Source organism: Pristis pectinata, chromosome 8 (genome assembly GCF_009764475.1).
Source record: "Pristis pectinata isolate sPriPec2 chromosome 8, sPriPec2.1.pri, whole genome shotgun sequence".
NCBI classification, from domain to species: Eukaryota; Metazoa; Chordata; class Chondrichthyes; order Rhinopristiformes; family Pristidae; genus Pristis; species Pristis pectinata.
The window spans coordinates 11,102,517-11,118,015 of record NC_067412.1 but is presented as its reverse complement, the minus strand read 5'-3'; the positions used below and the strand labels follow the sequence as shown (position 1 = coordinate 11,118,015).

General features: G+C 38.2%; 1 protein-coding gene across 7 annotated transcripts in view; it reads right to left on the bottom strand.

Annotated features, from left to right (window-relative positions):
* The window catches only part of axin1 (axin 1), a 255,792-nt gene that overhangs the window by 26,060 nt on the left and 214,233 nt on the right, over positions 1-15,499 (bottom strand). For all 7 annotated transcript variants that reach the window (XM_052021867.1, XM_052021869.1, XM_052021872.1 and 4 more), the window contains exon 4: positions 10,007-10,103. In XM_052021867.1, coding sequence (XP_051877827.1) covers positions 10,007-10,103 — 97 coding nt within the window. The remainder of the gene's footprint in view (positions 1-10,006; positions 10,104-15,499) is intronic.

Below are 15,499 nucleotides of genomic sequence, written 5' to 3'. Positions count from 1 at the left end.
TGCTACTAGTAAATTAATATATTTCAACTTAAAAATGAGAAGATTTAAACAGTAGCTATAAAACCAGCTATCACCAGATCAAATGACCATCAATTAAAAAATTCTACTACTTGGATTTTTACCACAGCAGGTAGGTGCTTAATACGAAGTGGTCAAATAACCAAATGACACTAAATGAGAAGGGTCAATGGATTTAAGAACAGGATTTAAAATATGACAGAATGTTAAGTGGGCAGAAAAATTTAATATAGTATAATATAGAACAAATGTAAAGTGATAAACTCAACAAGTGGTGCTGAATTGAATAACAGAACATACTAAACTTACACTCATTTTTCTGAGAACTTCTTGTTTGGATCCCTCCACCCATGTTATCACAAATAAAGTCACCACAGACATCCAATGCAACAATCACAAATTTAATCCCTTCTTCCCTTCCCCATCCCACCCCCACCAACCCCCCCACCCCCACCTGCCCCCATGCAGTTTTTGACAGTGGATCTCCAATATTTATGCACTGCTATCCATTTGGAAAGGACCACATCCATTATCGTGCCCAATCATCTGCAATAGCTTCCCTTTCTACTCATGCACTGTAAACTCGCATCTCTCTTTGGAAATACCACTTGACCTGACGAGTATTTCCAGCATTTTCTGTTCTTATTTTAGACTTCCAGTATCTGCAGTATTTTACTTTTGTTTGACTGGAAAATTTTTGTTGGCAAGATGAATTAAAAGGTTTCATTTAATCCATCTGGGATAGAGAATTTCAATTTCTTCTTTGAAAGCCACACAACTACTGAATAACTCAAATTTTTTGAAGTTCGAAGTTTAACATCAGTAAGAAAGTTTGTGGCAGGAGTGAATCCCAAGATTTACTGCTCATTTTCCATTACACCTGGGCAGTCTGCTCCAGTGCCATAATAAATAGTTGACACAGGAACAATTTCGTTAATGAGGCCATCAGCTTGGGCCATGACAATTTGATTACGTTGCTCAAATGTCCCTCCAAGTAAAAATACAGATCATGATTTCTAGTGGATGGAGTGGCAGGGTGGGGAGTCAGGAAAAGACAAGTAAATAACATGCAATTGAATCAAACCAAGTCAAAATGGTTTTATGAAAAGTAGTGCACATTTGGCAAACTTACTGGAGTTCTTTGAGGATATAATAAGCAGAGTTGATAGAGTGGAAGTATAGTATTTGAATTTCAAGGACACATTTGACAAAATGCCACAAAAAAGGCTTGTGCAAAAGGAAAGAACTCAGAGTATCAGGGGAAGCGTGTTAGCATGGACAGCAGACTGGTTATTGCATAGAAGACAAAGTCTGAATAAATAGGTCTTCTTCAGGCTGGAAGGCTGCAACTAAAGGAGTGTCCCAAGGATCAGTTCATGACCTTCAATTATTGACTATTTATATTAATGACCTGGAAGTGGGACAGAGTGCGAGGTATTTAAGTTTGCCAATATCACTAAAATAGTGAAAGGGCATATTACAATGAAGATATTTGGACTCTACAACAGAATAGATAGGCTGATTGTGTGGGTGAAAACTTGGCAAAAGGAGTTTAATGTGATGACATGGTGTCATGCACTTCAGTAAGAGGAATCAAAAGGCAGATTATTTAAATGTACAGAGATTCCAATGAGTGGAGTACAGAACGATTTTGGTGTCCTTGTGCATGAAACAAAGGAGGCAGTTGCAGCAAGTAGTTAGGAAAACAATTTGGCCTTTATTACAAGAGGATTGGAGTTTAGAAATAGATGAGAATCGGTCCTTTTAAGATCCAAGAGAGATTCACTAAGCTAAGTCCTGGGATGAGAGGGATGTCTTATCATAAGCAGGTAGGGAAGTTGGATCTGTATTCTTTGGAGTTCAGAAGAAATAGTAGTTATTTTATTTAAACTTACAAGATCATAAGGAAGCATGACAGGTTAGATGTTGAGATGTTTCCACTGGTGGGAGAGTCTTTATTGAGAAAGTGTAGTTACAAGATAGAGTGGTCATTTAAAACTGAGGTATGCAAGAATTTCTTCTCTCAGTATGTGGTGAATCTTTGGAATTCTCCAGCTCAGAGGGTAGTGGAGGCTGATGTTTAAAGACTATGTAGATAAATATTGAAAGAAAGATCAGGAAATTGAAGGCTGCATAGAATTGGCACAAAGAGTGAGGCCTGGGTCAGATCAGCCATGATCACATTAAATGTCAGGGGCTGGCTTGAAGTGGCCTACTTCTATTTTCTTGTGTTGTTCTGCTCAATGCAAAGGGCCAGTGCGGGTCTATGCAAACAATGGCATGTTCAAATACCCACGTAGGATGAACCACAAACAGAAACATGCTCTATGACTTCAGGTTTGCTCCGATATTCAACATGATCATGGCTGATCTCCCATTGTCCATTTTCACACCCAATTCCTCCAGATCCTACCACATCCCCCCCACCCACCACCACAAAATTCCTTTGGGTCCAAAAGGCAAGGACTGATAATGACAGAAGGGCCACAGAACACCCAAGTAAGGAATTTCAAAGATTTACCAAATAAATTTCTCAACTCAGTCCTAAATAGATGCACTCCAGTTCCAGATTTGCCTGACTTGGGAAAGAATCATTCCATCTTGTAAATCCTTTTCAGGTGCACAGAATAACACAGGATCGGGTTACAATTCTGAGTACAGGCTAACTTAATCCAACCAGGCTCAAGGACAGCTTCTATCCCACTACTGACGATTGAACAGACCTCTTGTACGATAAGAAGGACTCTTGTCCTCACGAGCCACCTCGTTATGGCCTTGCACCTTATTGTCTACCTGCACTGCACTCTCTCTGTAACTAACACTTTATTCTGCACTCTGTTATCGTCTTCCCTTGTACTACCTCGATGTACTGAAATGATCTGTATGGATGATGCGCAAAACAAAGTTTTTCCCCTGTACCTCGGTATATGTGACAATAATAAACCAATTCATCCCAGGAACCATCTACACTACACAATCTCTAGGGGCAATATATACCCTTTCTTGGGTACACAAACCAAATTTGCAAGCCTGGTCTCACAAAAACCCTGTATAATAGTCAATCAAACATACAGTCAGGCTATTCTACCACGTCTTCATACTAAGGGGTTGTTATAGAGATACTTAATGGCTTGATGCCTCACCACAGGACAGAGGCTTAGTTGGCACTGGAGAATGCTTCCACATGGCCAACTAAACTGCAGTAATTCTGATTCTTGGGAATCAGTATGTTCAGCAAGAACAGGGGAAGACCAATGCTGTGTGGACCATATCTTAATCTAAATCAAATGAGTATTATGCAAAAGAATGGTCAGTGATGAATGTTCCAAAGGATAGTAGCTCAGAACAGCAATAAAGGTAATCTAGTTTTAACTCTGCAGCCAAATCTTTGATTCACCATGAATGCATTTTAACTAGGCATATTTTACTAGATATTATTGCAATTTTATTAAAAGATTTCTGCAAAGATTATTTTTGTTAGAAATGCAATTCAAAAGGTGGATAGGCATGAAAATGTCAATCTAAATTTCAAAGCTCCACCCTGGTGTCAGATTCATTTGGTTTTTAGCTCAACCGAGATCACTAAATTTTAGCAAGTTTTCACTGGCAGGAATCAATTCTTTTAATAAAATGTACTGCCAGGCATTTAAGTAAAAAATATTGCAGTTGTATGATAACTTCAGCTGACAAATCCAGGTGTGGCCTTGAGAAGGAAAAAAATCATTCCACTTGTCCAAAACCAGTTAAAAATGCACTGGGTGAACCACACAAGTCTTCTGTAAAATTATTCTACAGAAATGTAATAAAGACTGTTACAGTACATTTAGGAAATTGATTTTGTGTATTTTGAAAATACAAAAATCATCCCATAAAGCTGTAAATTGGTTGACAAATGCATTTGGACCAAACAAAATTAAACTGGGCAATAAAATTCCTTCAAAAACATACTGGGTTAATTTTAAATTACAACAATTTAAGGACATTTGGCAGAATGACTGAGGCATTTGTTGATAAATGAATTCCAAAATGTACTAAATATTCAATTGCAAGAAAGAGTAGACGAACACTTGTCATGTGGGTTATGGTGAAACTACCCATTGTCTTCCTTAAATCTCCTTCTAAAAAAAGCATTGCCATTGCAAAATAAAAAATAGTACATTTCATTACACAAAATGCAGTGATATTTTTCTTCTGCTCCAAGTGTTGCATTTCACTTTGGTACAGACACCTTTCTTCAGAACTGTTTATTCTTCACTTCTAAGGTATAATGCTATTTAAAAAGGAGATCACATTGTGAGGATAAAAAAAAACAGGAACTTGCTTTCTGCCTCATTCTCAAAATGGGCTTTTATACCCCCTTACTCGGAGCTCAGCTTTTGTGCCAATGTTCCAAAATATCTTCAAACTTTGCGTAAAATGCCAATAGATTTGCACCCCAAATGATTTAACGTGTTAAATCAAGGACAGCCTATTATTAACATTTTATTGCTGAACAAAAGTCAAAATAAATTGGCCTCTTTAGACAACTTTTAATCTAGATCCAACTAGTGATAAAACCACCAATTTTATCCTACTTAAAAAGGAGTGATGAATCAAAATCATATCCAGATAGGGTTGATCAGTCTAGACTTCTCTACAGCAACCATGCAGTGAAAAGAGTAATGTTAATGAACAGAGTGCTGTGCAGCTGGGAATAGTCACTGGCCTATCCGTGCAGCTATTCACAGCCAAATGATCAAAGCCAAAAACCAGGTCCTGTGCAGCTTGAGGATGAAAATAATCTAATTTAAAACCAAAGCTAACTGAACTCCCTTAATAAGATTAGTTTGATGGTGGATTTACTTTTGCCATATTGGATGTGAACAAACAGAATGGAGCCTCTAAGAACCCAAGCTGTTTCTGGTGAAGAACTTCTGACTGTACTGATGGAATTAAACCCAATCTGATTATCCCACTGCAAAGCTATCCTACATCAGAACAGTTAGGAATCACCTCCCTATTATGCCATTGGCCGAGATTTCTCTCTTCAGTACTTGTGCACTGACGTTAGAGGGATTTAGGGAGCATAAAAACAAGATTTTGCTTATATCTAGAAAATAAAGCAAACAAAAGTGTCATTTGTTATTCATTATGCTAAAAAGTGATAAACTCTGTGGAGCATACTTAACTCAAACTCTACATGCAACTATACACCATAAATTAATATTAGTTTCAATTACAAACTCAATTATACAGAAACAGTTCATTCTACAAGTAGCAACTTTAGCTGGTCAGAACTTGATGTGAAGTTTGTTCTGTAGTCGCCACACAAGCTAATGCAAATTGTTAATAGCTTCTTCAAAATAGATATTTGATGCACACTTTGGGGTGGTAATGCAAAACATTTCAGCACAAACTGAAACCAGAGAAGTGGCATGACTAGCTTTAAACATCTGCAATATTCATGTGGAAAGCTATGAGCAAAACATCCATGGTCCTCTAATAGGGCTTTACTCACTACTAACAAAAATTCCAGCCCATTCATATTTGGTAACATTATATTCAAATAGGACACAACTGCCACAAAATCCTCAGAAACAAAATAATTGTCGTGAAATTTGTGCCTATTTGGATTAAAGGTTAACGACATATTAATTAGCAGCCATTTGCAGCTGTGTTGAACCATCCCTTCATTACTTTCACATGGAATTCTATAGAATTAACTTCAAACAAGGAAATATCATATTTAAGAGCTTTACCTTAATAACTTTTTAGATTAAATAAGAATTGAACAGTGCAGCATTTCATCTACCATCGTCTAATTCCTGCCTGTGCTGAATACTGAGATCATTGTGTCCATTAGTCTGTGTACATGTACAAATTTTAAGAGAATAGCGTGTACCAAATCTGTAATCCTACCACAACTTTAAACAGTAAGCAGGACATTAAAAAACCTCTTCCTAATATTTAACAATTCGTGAAATGCAAGGAATAAAGATTTGGTAAAAATATTTGCTCTCAAGATTTTCTTAGCTACTTAAACAAAAGGAACTGAAAGATTCCAAAGTGATCTGATATAAATGGTCTCTAATTCATTTTGATTACCAATCCAGAAAATAAATAATTGGAATGGCTTTCATCAATTGGTAAATAATGCATGCCAGAATTAGTTCAGGTTCACTGCCCAACACATTCCTTTGATTTCTTCTGGCTTTGAACATCATGTTTTAATGAGAATTATTTCCTAAAAAGGCCTTCCTCAACACCTTGCCCATCTTTAATTTTTTATCAGCTGGAAATTTTTAAGTTGAGAAAACACAGGGAGCACTGACAAGCTTGCACTGCCTTATTTCTTAAACATGAAATATAGTTAATCTTGCATGCATGCATGACTTAGTGTTAACTTTTCATACCGACTTGGCTTAATGCAAACTATTATAACACATGGGGCTCACTGATAACATTTTACAGTATTTACATATTCAAACATAAACCTGGTCTATCAATCCTGCTCTGCCATTCAATAAGATCATGGCAAATCTGATTGCAACCTCAATTGTACATTCTCACTGTAATCTTTCACCCTCTTGCTTATAAAGAATTTAACTTTGTCCAGAAGATATTCAAAGACTCCTTCCACTGCCCCTTGGGAAAGTCAGTTTCAGAGACTCCTCACACTCAAAATATTTCAACATATCCATACCTTAAACGGGTGACCATTTTTACAAGAAAACAGAATCCAGGATCACTGTTTAGAGGAAAAATCTTCTCCACATACACACCGTCAAGATCCCTTAGGATCTCGTTTCAATTAAGACACTTTCCATTCCAGCAGATGGAAATCTAGCCTGTCCAACCATTCCTCATAAGACAACCCACACTTTCCTGCTATCGAGTATCTCAATGAGTTCTGGGTCCCACATGACGTCAAGCTCCTCTTTGTCACCTTCTCCTCTGTGCCCATTTCTTTGACGAGGAATCCTCAACCCCCACTGACCCTCTCTCTCATCTCCAGCACTCCTCTTCCACTTGGACACCACTTTCTACCTTGCAGAGGCCAAATGGCAGCTCTCAAACATCTCAATACTTTCCCTGGACAATGGTCCCACAGACAAACACCAGGCCACCATATCTCAGACCATTAAAAATCTCATTGCATCAGGAGATCTCCCCTCCACAGCCTCCAAACTGATAGTGCTCCATCCCCACACTGCACATTTCTATCTCTTACTGAAGATCCACAAACAGGACTGCCCTAGTAGACCCATTATTTTCTGCCAGCTTTTACCCCAGCAAACTTTGCTTCATCCCTCAACTCTATCCTGTGTCGCCTTGTCCAATCCCTTCCCATCTACATCCGGGACACCTCTCATACCCTCTTTGACAACTTCCATACCCCAAGGTCCCAAATGCCTCATCTTTATCCTGATGTCCAGTCTCTACACGCTTCCATCCCCTATCAGAAAGGGTCTTAAGGCCCCCTGCTTCTTTCTGGAACAAAGAGCCAACCAGTTCCCCTTCAATACACTCATCCACCAAGAACATGTTCTTAACTTCAACTTCTCTTTCGATAACTCCCATTTTCTACAAAATTTAAGGTGTAGGCACAGGCAATCGTATAGGGCCCAACGAAGGCGACGCAGAACCTCCCTGATCTGGTTCTAACCATCACCTACCACAGCCTCCATCTCAGCACTCCCCGACTCACCTGCCCATCATTCTCTCTCCCTCCTTTATCTGGTTCCACCCATCACTACCAGCCTCTGCCTTGCCCTTCTCTCTCAGTTCTACATACTGGCCACCTTCCCTCTACACACTCAGTCCTGATGCAGGGTCTCAGCATGAAATGTTGATCATCTCTTTACCTCCATAGATGCTGCCTGACCAGCTGAGTTCTTGCAGCAGTTTATTTTTTTGCTGCCTTCAAGTAACCTTTTCCTAAACTGCTTCCAATAACATCCTTCCTAGAACTAGATCAATACTGTACAAAATACTCCAGAAGTGGTCTCAAAGCAGTATACAACTGAAACACAAGTGCTCCAATGTTGCATTCAACTCCCTTAACAAAATATTAAGTTGTTAGCCTTCCTAATTGCTTGCTAAACCTGCATATTACCCAAGGACATCCAGGTTTCTCTGCATCTCACAACTCACCATTTCAATATGCTTTTATTTTTACATGTTATTCTATCATGCACAATTCCACATTTTCCCACACTATGCTCCATTTGCCAGATCTTTACCTACTCAACCTATATCCCTTTGTAGCTTACGTCTACTTCATAACTTGCGTTCCTATTCTTTTATCACCAGTAAATGTAATCATACCTTCAGCGCCTTCATCTAGGAAATTTATAAAAATTGTAAAGTGAAGTTCTAGCATCGATCCTGTAGAACACTACATTACATCTTGCCAACCAGAAAGAGACCCATGCATGCCGACTGTTGGTCAGCCAATCTTCTATCCACACCAATATGTTACCTCCTACCCCATGAGCTTTCGTGTTTTGCAATAATCTAAGATGCTGTACTACATCAAATGCTTCTGGAAATCTTAGTCCATTCACTAGTTCCCATTTGGTCCCAGCACATTATTTCAAATAACATTTCCTTTTTCACAAATCCATGTTGACTTTGCATGGTTACCCTTTTCTTTAAACAGGTGTCCTGTTATAACACCTTTATTCAAAAAGGAAGGCAAAGTATGAAACTACAGGCCATTTCACTTGCCATCTGTTATTTGAAGCTATTAAAGTTACATTTGCTATTATGCAATCTTATACAATCTTTCCCGAATCTAGGGTCTTTTGAAAGTTTGAAAACAAAACCTCAACTATCCCTCTAGCCACTTCTTTTAAGACCCTCAGTTACATGAATGGAAACTATCTACTTTAAAACTTAATGCACTATAGTAAAAATATATTCAAGGGTTCAGTCATACACATCTCTAGGTGGACCATAATAGAAGTTAGTACTCAAACTTATTGTTTTTAAACTGGGGAAAAACACTTAAGCAGTTTTCCTCCATTCTTCCCCTTCTACATATACATTCCTTCATGAAAGCATTAGCCTTTGGTCCAGGAATGATAATCAGAAAATATCGGAAGGTATTCCAATTTTCATTGGTTTGGACTCAGTTGAATGTCTTGTAATAATACCTTTATTTAAATGCAAACCAATAACATGAGGTGCTTGGAAGAATTGAATTAATCAAGTTGGCAAAACATGTTAAAAGGATACACTGGAATAAGCTGTAATAAATAAGGCCTCAAGGATTTCCAAATCTTTTTCATTTATTATTTAATTGACTTTGTTTAGGCCAAGATTTGTGTTCTGTTTACCAGGCACTACCTGGAAGCTTTTTGTCAGCAGGGTAATACTCCTATTGCTCTATTAAAAGAATGGAAAGATAAAAGCAAAACATGAAGGTAATGCCTTAAGAGGGACACCATTGGCCTTACTCAAGGACAATAATTGTTCATAAAGATTGTAGAAAAAGTGAAGTGTTACCCTCAAGTTATGATTCAGCTTAAAAATAGATTTTTGGCAAGAATGTGAACAAAAAACTATTCTTTAGAAAAACAATTCACAACAGCAGAAAAATACAGGATTAGCTAATCTTTGACATGGCAATATGAAAGCAGCTCTGCAGCAAATACACTTTCTCTGTAACAAATGAGGTTTAAATATTTCAACCGACATATCAACTCATCTGATCTCCAGATGCCATTTGACCCAGTGAGTGTTTTAACATTTCCTTTTTGAGATTCATATTTTGAACATCTGCACTCTTGCATTCTGCTTTAACTGCACATAGTATTGGCATCTAAGACATCCCTTATCCATGTCATTTTTAAATAGATAGTAACTAAGTATTAAGATACCAAAAAAACATGAACAAGCATGTACTTAAGGCAGAGTGAAAATCTGTCTGAATTTTTTTTTAAAATGTGCCACACATATGAATTTGCCATCTGCTCACCCAAAGGTTTATAGAAGAAATACTTACAGGAATGTGAGGTAGTGGCACTCGTCCATTTGCTTTGGCACTTTCATGCATTTCCCGCCGATGTTGCTTTCGGATTCTATATGGTGGAATTCCATCTCTGTTCAAAAAAGGTGAAACCATTTTTAGTGATTTGTAACACTTTACATTTTTTACATTCATTTCAAATTAACACAAATTCATCGTTTGGAGCCAAAGCAATAGCAAATCATGTATATTGGTTTGTGAACATCTTTCAGTAAAAACCATTATGTTCAAAGATATGGTGAAATAGTGAAGCTAGAGAAAATTATTTCAAGGGCAATTTTCATTGATTGATGCATCTAAAGTTGCGTGAAAGATATTAAGGAAAATTTAAAAACTTTACAACATTTTAAATGTGCCCTCCACAACCATTAGATTACAATTTTCACAAGTAATCTCCAGAACTCACTTAACCAACATAAAGATACAAGTGTAGCTGAAATAATGATACACTTGTGGAAATGGTACAAAGAAATTACAACCATATCAAATATTTTCCCAGCTCTTCTGTTAACTATGCTGCACAGAATTTGTACTGTAAAAAGTCATAACACTGGACCTACAGTAACAATACAGTTGAGGCAGCTGCCAAAAATATGCATTTTAAATTCTTAAACAACTTGGCTAAGAATAATTCATGGATTTCTGAAGCAGGAACAAGCTATCAGCTTGCATTGTTCGATAGTCATTTGCTGTGGATCACCAATACGAACCATGTTCAATTTTACAAGAAAAATAACGGGTATAATTTGCAATTTATTGATTTGTGCATATTCAATCTTTATTTTTTGACAAACCTTTTAAACAGCATTGATAAATTGCCCCACATTCCCAATTTTGTGCAATCCTGAAAATTCTAATCAAAAATAACTTTTTTCTTCTTTTGAGTTTGAAAAGTTAAAGATGGAATTCTGCTAAGCCTACTTACCAGACAGCAGTTGCTACTTTAATTAAAAAGTTATATGGGTAATAATATCAGTAGCACTTTTTTTTCATCCTCTTTGTAGAAAGTAGCCACTTTTTCTATGCAATAAGAGGTATATGACAAATCTAGCCTCTATTCATGCATGCAGCCTGATTACGTAGACCAAGCGTAGCCAAGACACTTGAAAGCAAGGTAGTGTTCCATAAACCCCCAAAAAGAACAGCAAAAAAGGCCAGTGACACGAAGTACAAACTGAGAAATTGAGCAAGAAATCTCTGGCTTTGGCAATGCACATGTTGTAGTCAATACATCATAAATTGAACTTCCAGTTGCCACACCACAGGAAAGATGTGGAGGCTTTGGAAGGGACACAGAAGAGGTTCACCAGGATGTTGCCTGGATTAGATAGTATTAGCTATAAGAAGTTGGACAAACTTGGATTGTTTTCTCTGGAGCACTGGAGGTGGAGTTACAACCTGATAGAAGTATATAAAATTACGAGAGGTGTAGATAGGGTGGATAGTCAGAGTCATTCCCCCCCCCAGGGTGGAAATGTCAAATACTAGAAGGCATAGCTTTAAGGTGAGAGGGTGAAAGTTTAAAAAGATTTACGAGGCAAGTTTTTAAAAAAAAATACAAAGTGGTAGGTGCCTGGAATGTGCTGCCAGGGGAAGTGACACAATAGCAATGTCTAAGAGGAAATTAGACAGGCACATGAACAGCCAGGGAACAGAGGGATATACACCATATGCAGACAGATGGGATTAATTTAAATTGGCATCATAGTAGTACATAACATAGGCTGATGGACTCCTGTGCCATGCTGTGCTACATCGAAAGAGACAATACTGGTAGATAACACGGTTAGGAAGGCATATGGGAGACTGGCATTGTACAGATACCGATTAGTTGGGGCATTGAATACAGAAGTAGGGAGGTAATACTCTATCTTTATAAAACCTTAGACCTCAGCTGGAGTACCGCACGCAGTTCTGGGCACCATGCTGTAGGAAGAATGCGATAGTGCTGCACAGGGGCAGAGGAGAGTCAGTAGGATGTTGCCTGGGATGGAGTGTTTCAGTTTGAGGAGAGACTGGGCCCATTTTACCTGGGGCAAGGGAGGTTGAGGAGTGATGTGATGGAGGTATATGGGGGTGGACTGCAGAAAACCTTCCCCCCCAGATCAGAGGTGGATAAATCTGGAGGATGGGGGTTTATGGCAAGGGGTAAGAGATTTGGAGGGGATAGGAAGGGGACCTTCTCCACCCAGAAAGTGGTAGGTGTCTATGTTGCACTGCCTGTGAGAGTGGTTGAAGCTGGGTCACTGACAGCATTTGAGGTGTTTGGATGAGCTTACACATGGAGGGCTAAGGACCAAATGCTGAGGTGTGGGATTAATATGGAAGGGTGCCACTGGTAGGCATAGACAAGTTGGGCCGAATGGCTTGCTTCTACACTGCATGATTCTATGACTCGTGCCATCAAGATTAGCCTTCCCCTAATTTAGGAGTGTAACTTGAGGACCAGTCCTACCTTTTTCCATGACCATTTTGAAATCTATAAAATTATGGTCACTGGTCCCAAAGTTCTCCTCCACTGACGTATTAATCACTTGCCCAGTCTCATTTCCTGAGAGGTCAAGTGTAACCCCTTTGCTATTACGGTCACCTACATATTGCTTCAGAAAACTTTCTTGGATATGCTTAAGTTCTGCCCCATCCAATACCTTAGCAGTCCCAGTCAATATTAGGGAAGCTAAAATCACCTACAATTACAACCTTACTATTCCTACACATGCCTGTGAATTTGTCGCTACACTATGAAGGATGTGATTAAGCTAGAGAGGGTGCAGGAAAAGATTCACAAGAATGTTGCCAGGACCAGAGGTCTTGAGACTGTTTTCCTTGGTGAAGGAGGCTGTGGGGTTTCCTTAGAGATTTATAAAATCATGAGGGGCATAGATAAAATAGATGGTCACAGGTTTTTTCCAAGGGTAGGGGAGTCAAACTCAAGGGCAAAGACTCAAGGTGAGAGGGAAATGGTTTAAAGGTGATCGGAGGGGAAAGTTTTTCCACACAGAGGGTGATGAGTATATGGAACAAGCTGCCAAGTAGTAGAGACATGTATTATTACAACGTTTAAAAGACATTTGGACAGGTATATGGATAGGAAAGGTTTAGAGGAATATAGGCCAAATACAGGCATATGGGACTAACTCAGGAAGACATACTTTGTTGGGCTGATGGGTTTGTTTTAGTGCTGTCTAACTCTATGACTATTTTGCTAATGTACATAATGTGCTGGAAAAGAAAAACCAACAGTGGATCAAGCTAAAATATTGTGCTTTTAGACTACTGGACAAGTTGCATCAAAATAAAACCACTAGATCTCACTGTCCAATGCCAGCAGCTCCAAATGGAACTACTGGCATTCAGCAGTTTGAAGTTCTGGACTCCCTCGCATTCCCTGTCAAATGCGGAAGTGTGGGATTTACAGACAGATTTGAAAGGCCAAAGCTGTCAGTTTGCTCCACTGCTGAACTCTCCAGACTCCAGTAAGAGCACAGTCTTGCCGGGGGAAGGGGAGCGCAAGAAAAAAAATACCTCACAGATCTTGGGCCTGGCACGGGGTTCAACACCATCCTTTTCCAATGGGGTTTGTAGGGAAAAGAAAATTATTTTTCTCTAATTCTTTGGGAATTTTCAGATAAATTATTTAAGTTTAATACTTTGTCTTTGAAGAGGAAAATATTGAAAAACTTAAATGCAATGACAGTTTTGACAGAAGGTAAAGCCCAAGTTTCGCCTTCTGTCAAAGGCAGTCAGGTTAAGTCATTTTTTGGGGGTGGGGGGGGGTGGTGGGGTGTAGGTCATTTTTATAGCACGAATTAGTGGATGTGGGGGGGGGGGGGGGGAGGGGGAGGGAGAGGGAGAAAGAGGGTAATAGATGATGATTTCAGGCCTGGGGCATCAGTCTTAAATGGAAAATAAATAGAAATTGCTTTCATAATTCTTTAATACTCCTTCAGGATTTGTCTTTTTCAAAAGTGTATCTCAGTTTAATGTACTGCTACCTTGAGATTAATAACAATGTAGATATGTGGTGGCAGATTGATGATCTATATTACCCTGTAATCCTGGGGTAGAATGTGTGAGTACCAGGTAGAGCATTGGGAAGTGTCTTTATTTTAAAAAAAACATTTACTAACCCCATCCCTGAAGGGAAAACATGCTTTTGTTCACTACATCATGGCAAATGACTGATAATGGCCTCTAATCTATTCAGTCTCAAACACATGTTCTGTCTTGCTGTGCTAGCTTTTGAAGTTCCCTTGGCTCGATTCCCTTGTGCCACCTCTGAACTTGAAAGGTTTGACTATTTTAATGTTATTTGCCAACTCATCCATTAGCAGCAGGTTCAAACAAAGCCACATTCTGATTCATAAATTTTATCTTGCCCCCTCCAAAGAAGAACATTACTAACATTTTAGTCTGAATGTGTTTAGGGTCATACCTATGATTAAAGAATGCAGTGGTGAAAATGTAAATACATAAAGAAATTGCACAGGCTTAATTTATGTAGTAGCAAAGCTGAGGTTTAAAAGAAAAAAAATCATGCAAAGGGTGTTTAAAAAGGGTTTTCTATACAATTTCTGAATTATAATCAGTTGAATTATAATCAACCAAACAAAAGTTAGTTGATAATTTTAAATTGCATCAGAAAGCATACAGGATGAATGCAAGATTATGTGCATAGTTTAAAGGATTTGAGAAATGCATCCTTTAATAATTACAGGTGGTTTTAATTTATCCTGTCAATTCCTTCTCAAGTGGAAAATCAAATTTCAAATATTTGGAAATCAGAGCACAACTATTTAATTAGTTCCTTTACAGAAATCAAGCTTTATAGAATGGCCAACATTAACTGGCAATGTATTGCATTATTGTCTGGCTTGCCCTACAAAGTTTACTAAAGTCAAATCATTACAGATTTGGCTTGCAGCTTAATCCCCAAACTAGGAAATTATACCAAAAGAAAAAAAACTATCCATAAGTTAGAAAAATATAATCAATAAAATGTAATTGCAACATGGAGCACAACTCAATTCACTTCAAACTGTGGTTGAGCAGTTTAAATTTAAAGATGCCACATCAGGTTTCAAATTTATGCAGATGCTGACAAGATTTGGAAATAAGGATCTTGCCCAGAGTTGATGATTCAGTAAACTTCGCTGCAGTATTGTAAATCAGAATCTAACATTTATATCAATGATAGATTTAAATATACTCCCTTCATGTTCCCAATCCCAGTAAATTCATGCCTCAGTCTAGATAAATTTTCTATCAGAAATTATGCAATGTACTAAGGTTCTTTATCCTCTTGGAAGCTTCAAAGTGGATATGAATTTCAACCTTTAAATGCAACCTGTGTTTTTCTTCCCTTGCTTGTTTCTTTAACTTGGGTCAATATTGCATATCTGGGCTCTACACAGGCTTCAGTCATGCACATAATCTTCCTCCAACTCCCAGTGCAACCTCTGAACGAGA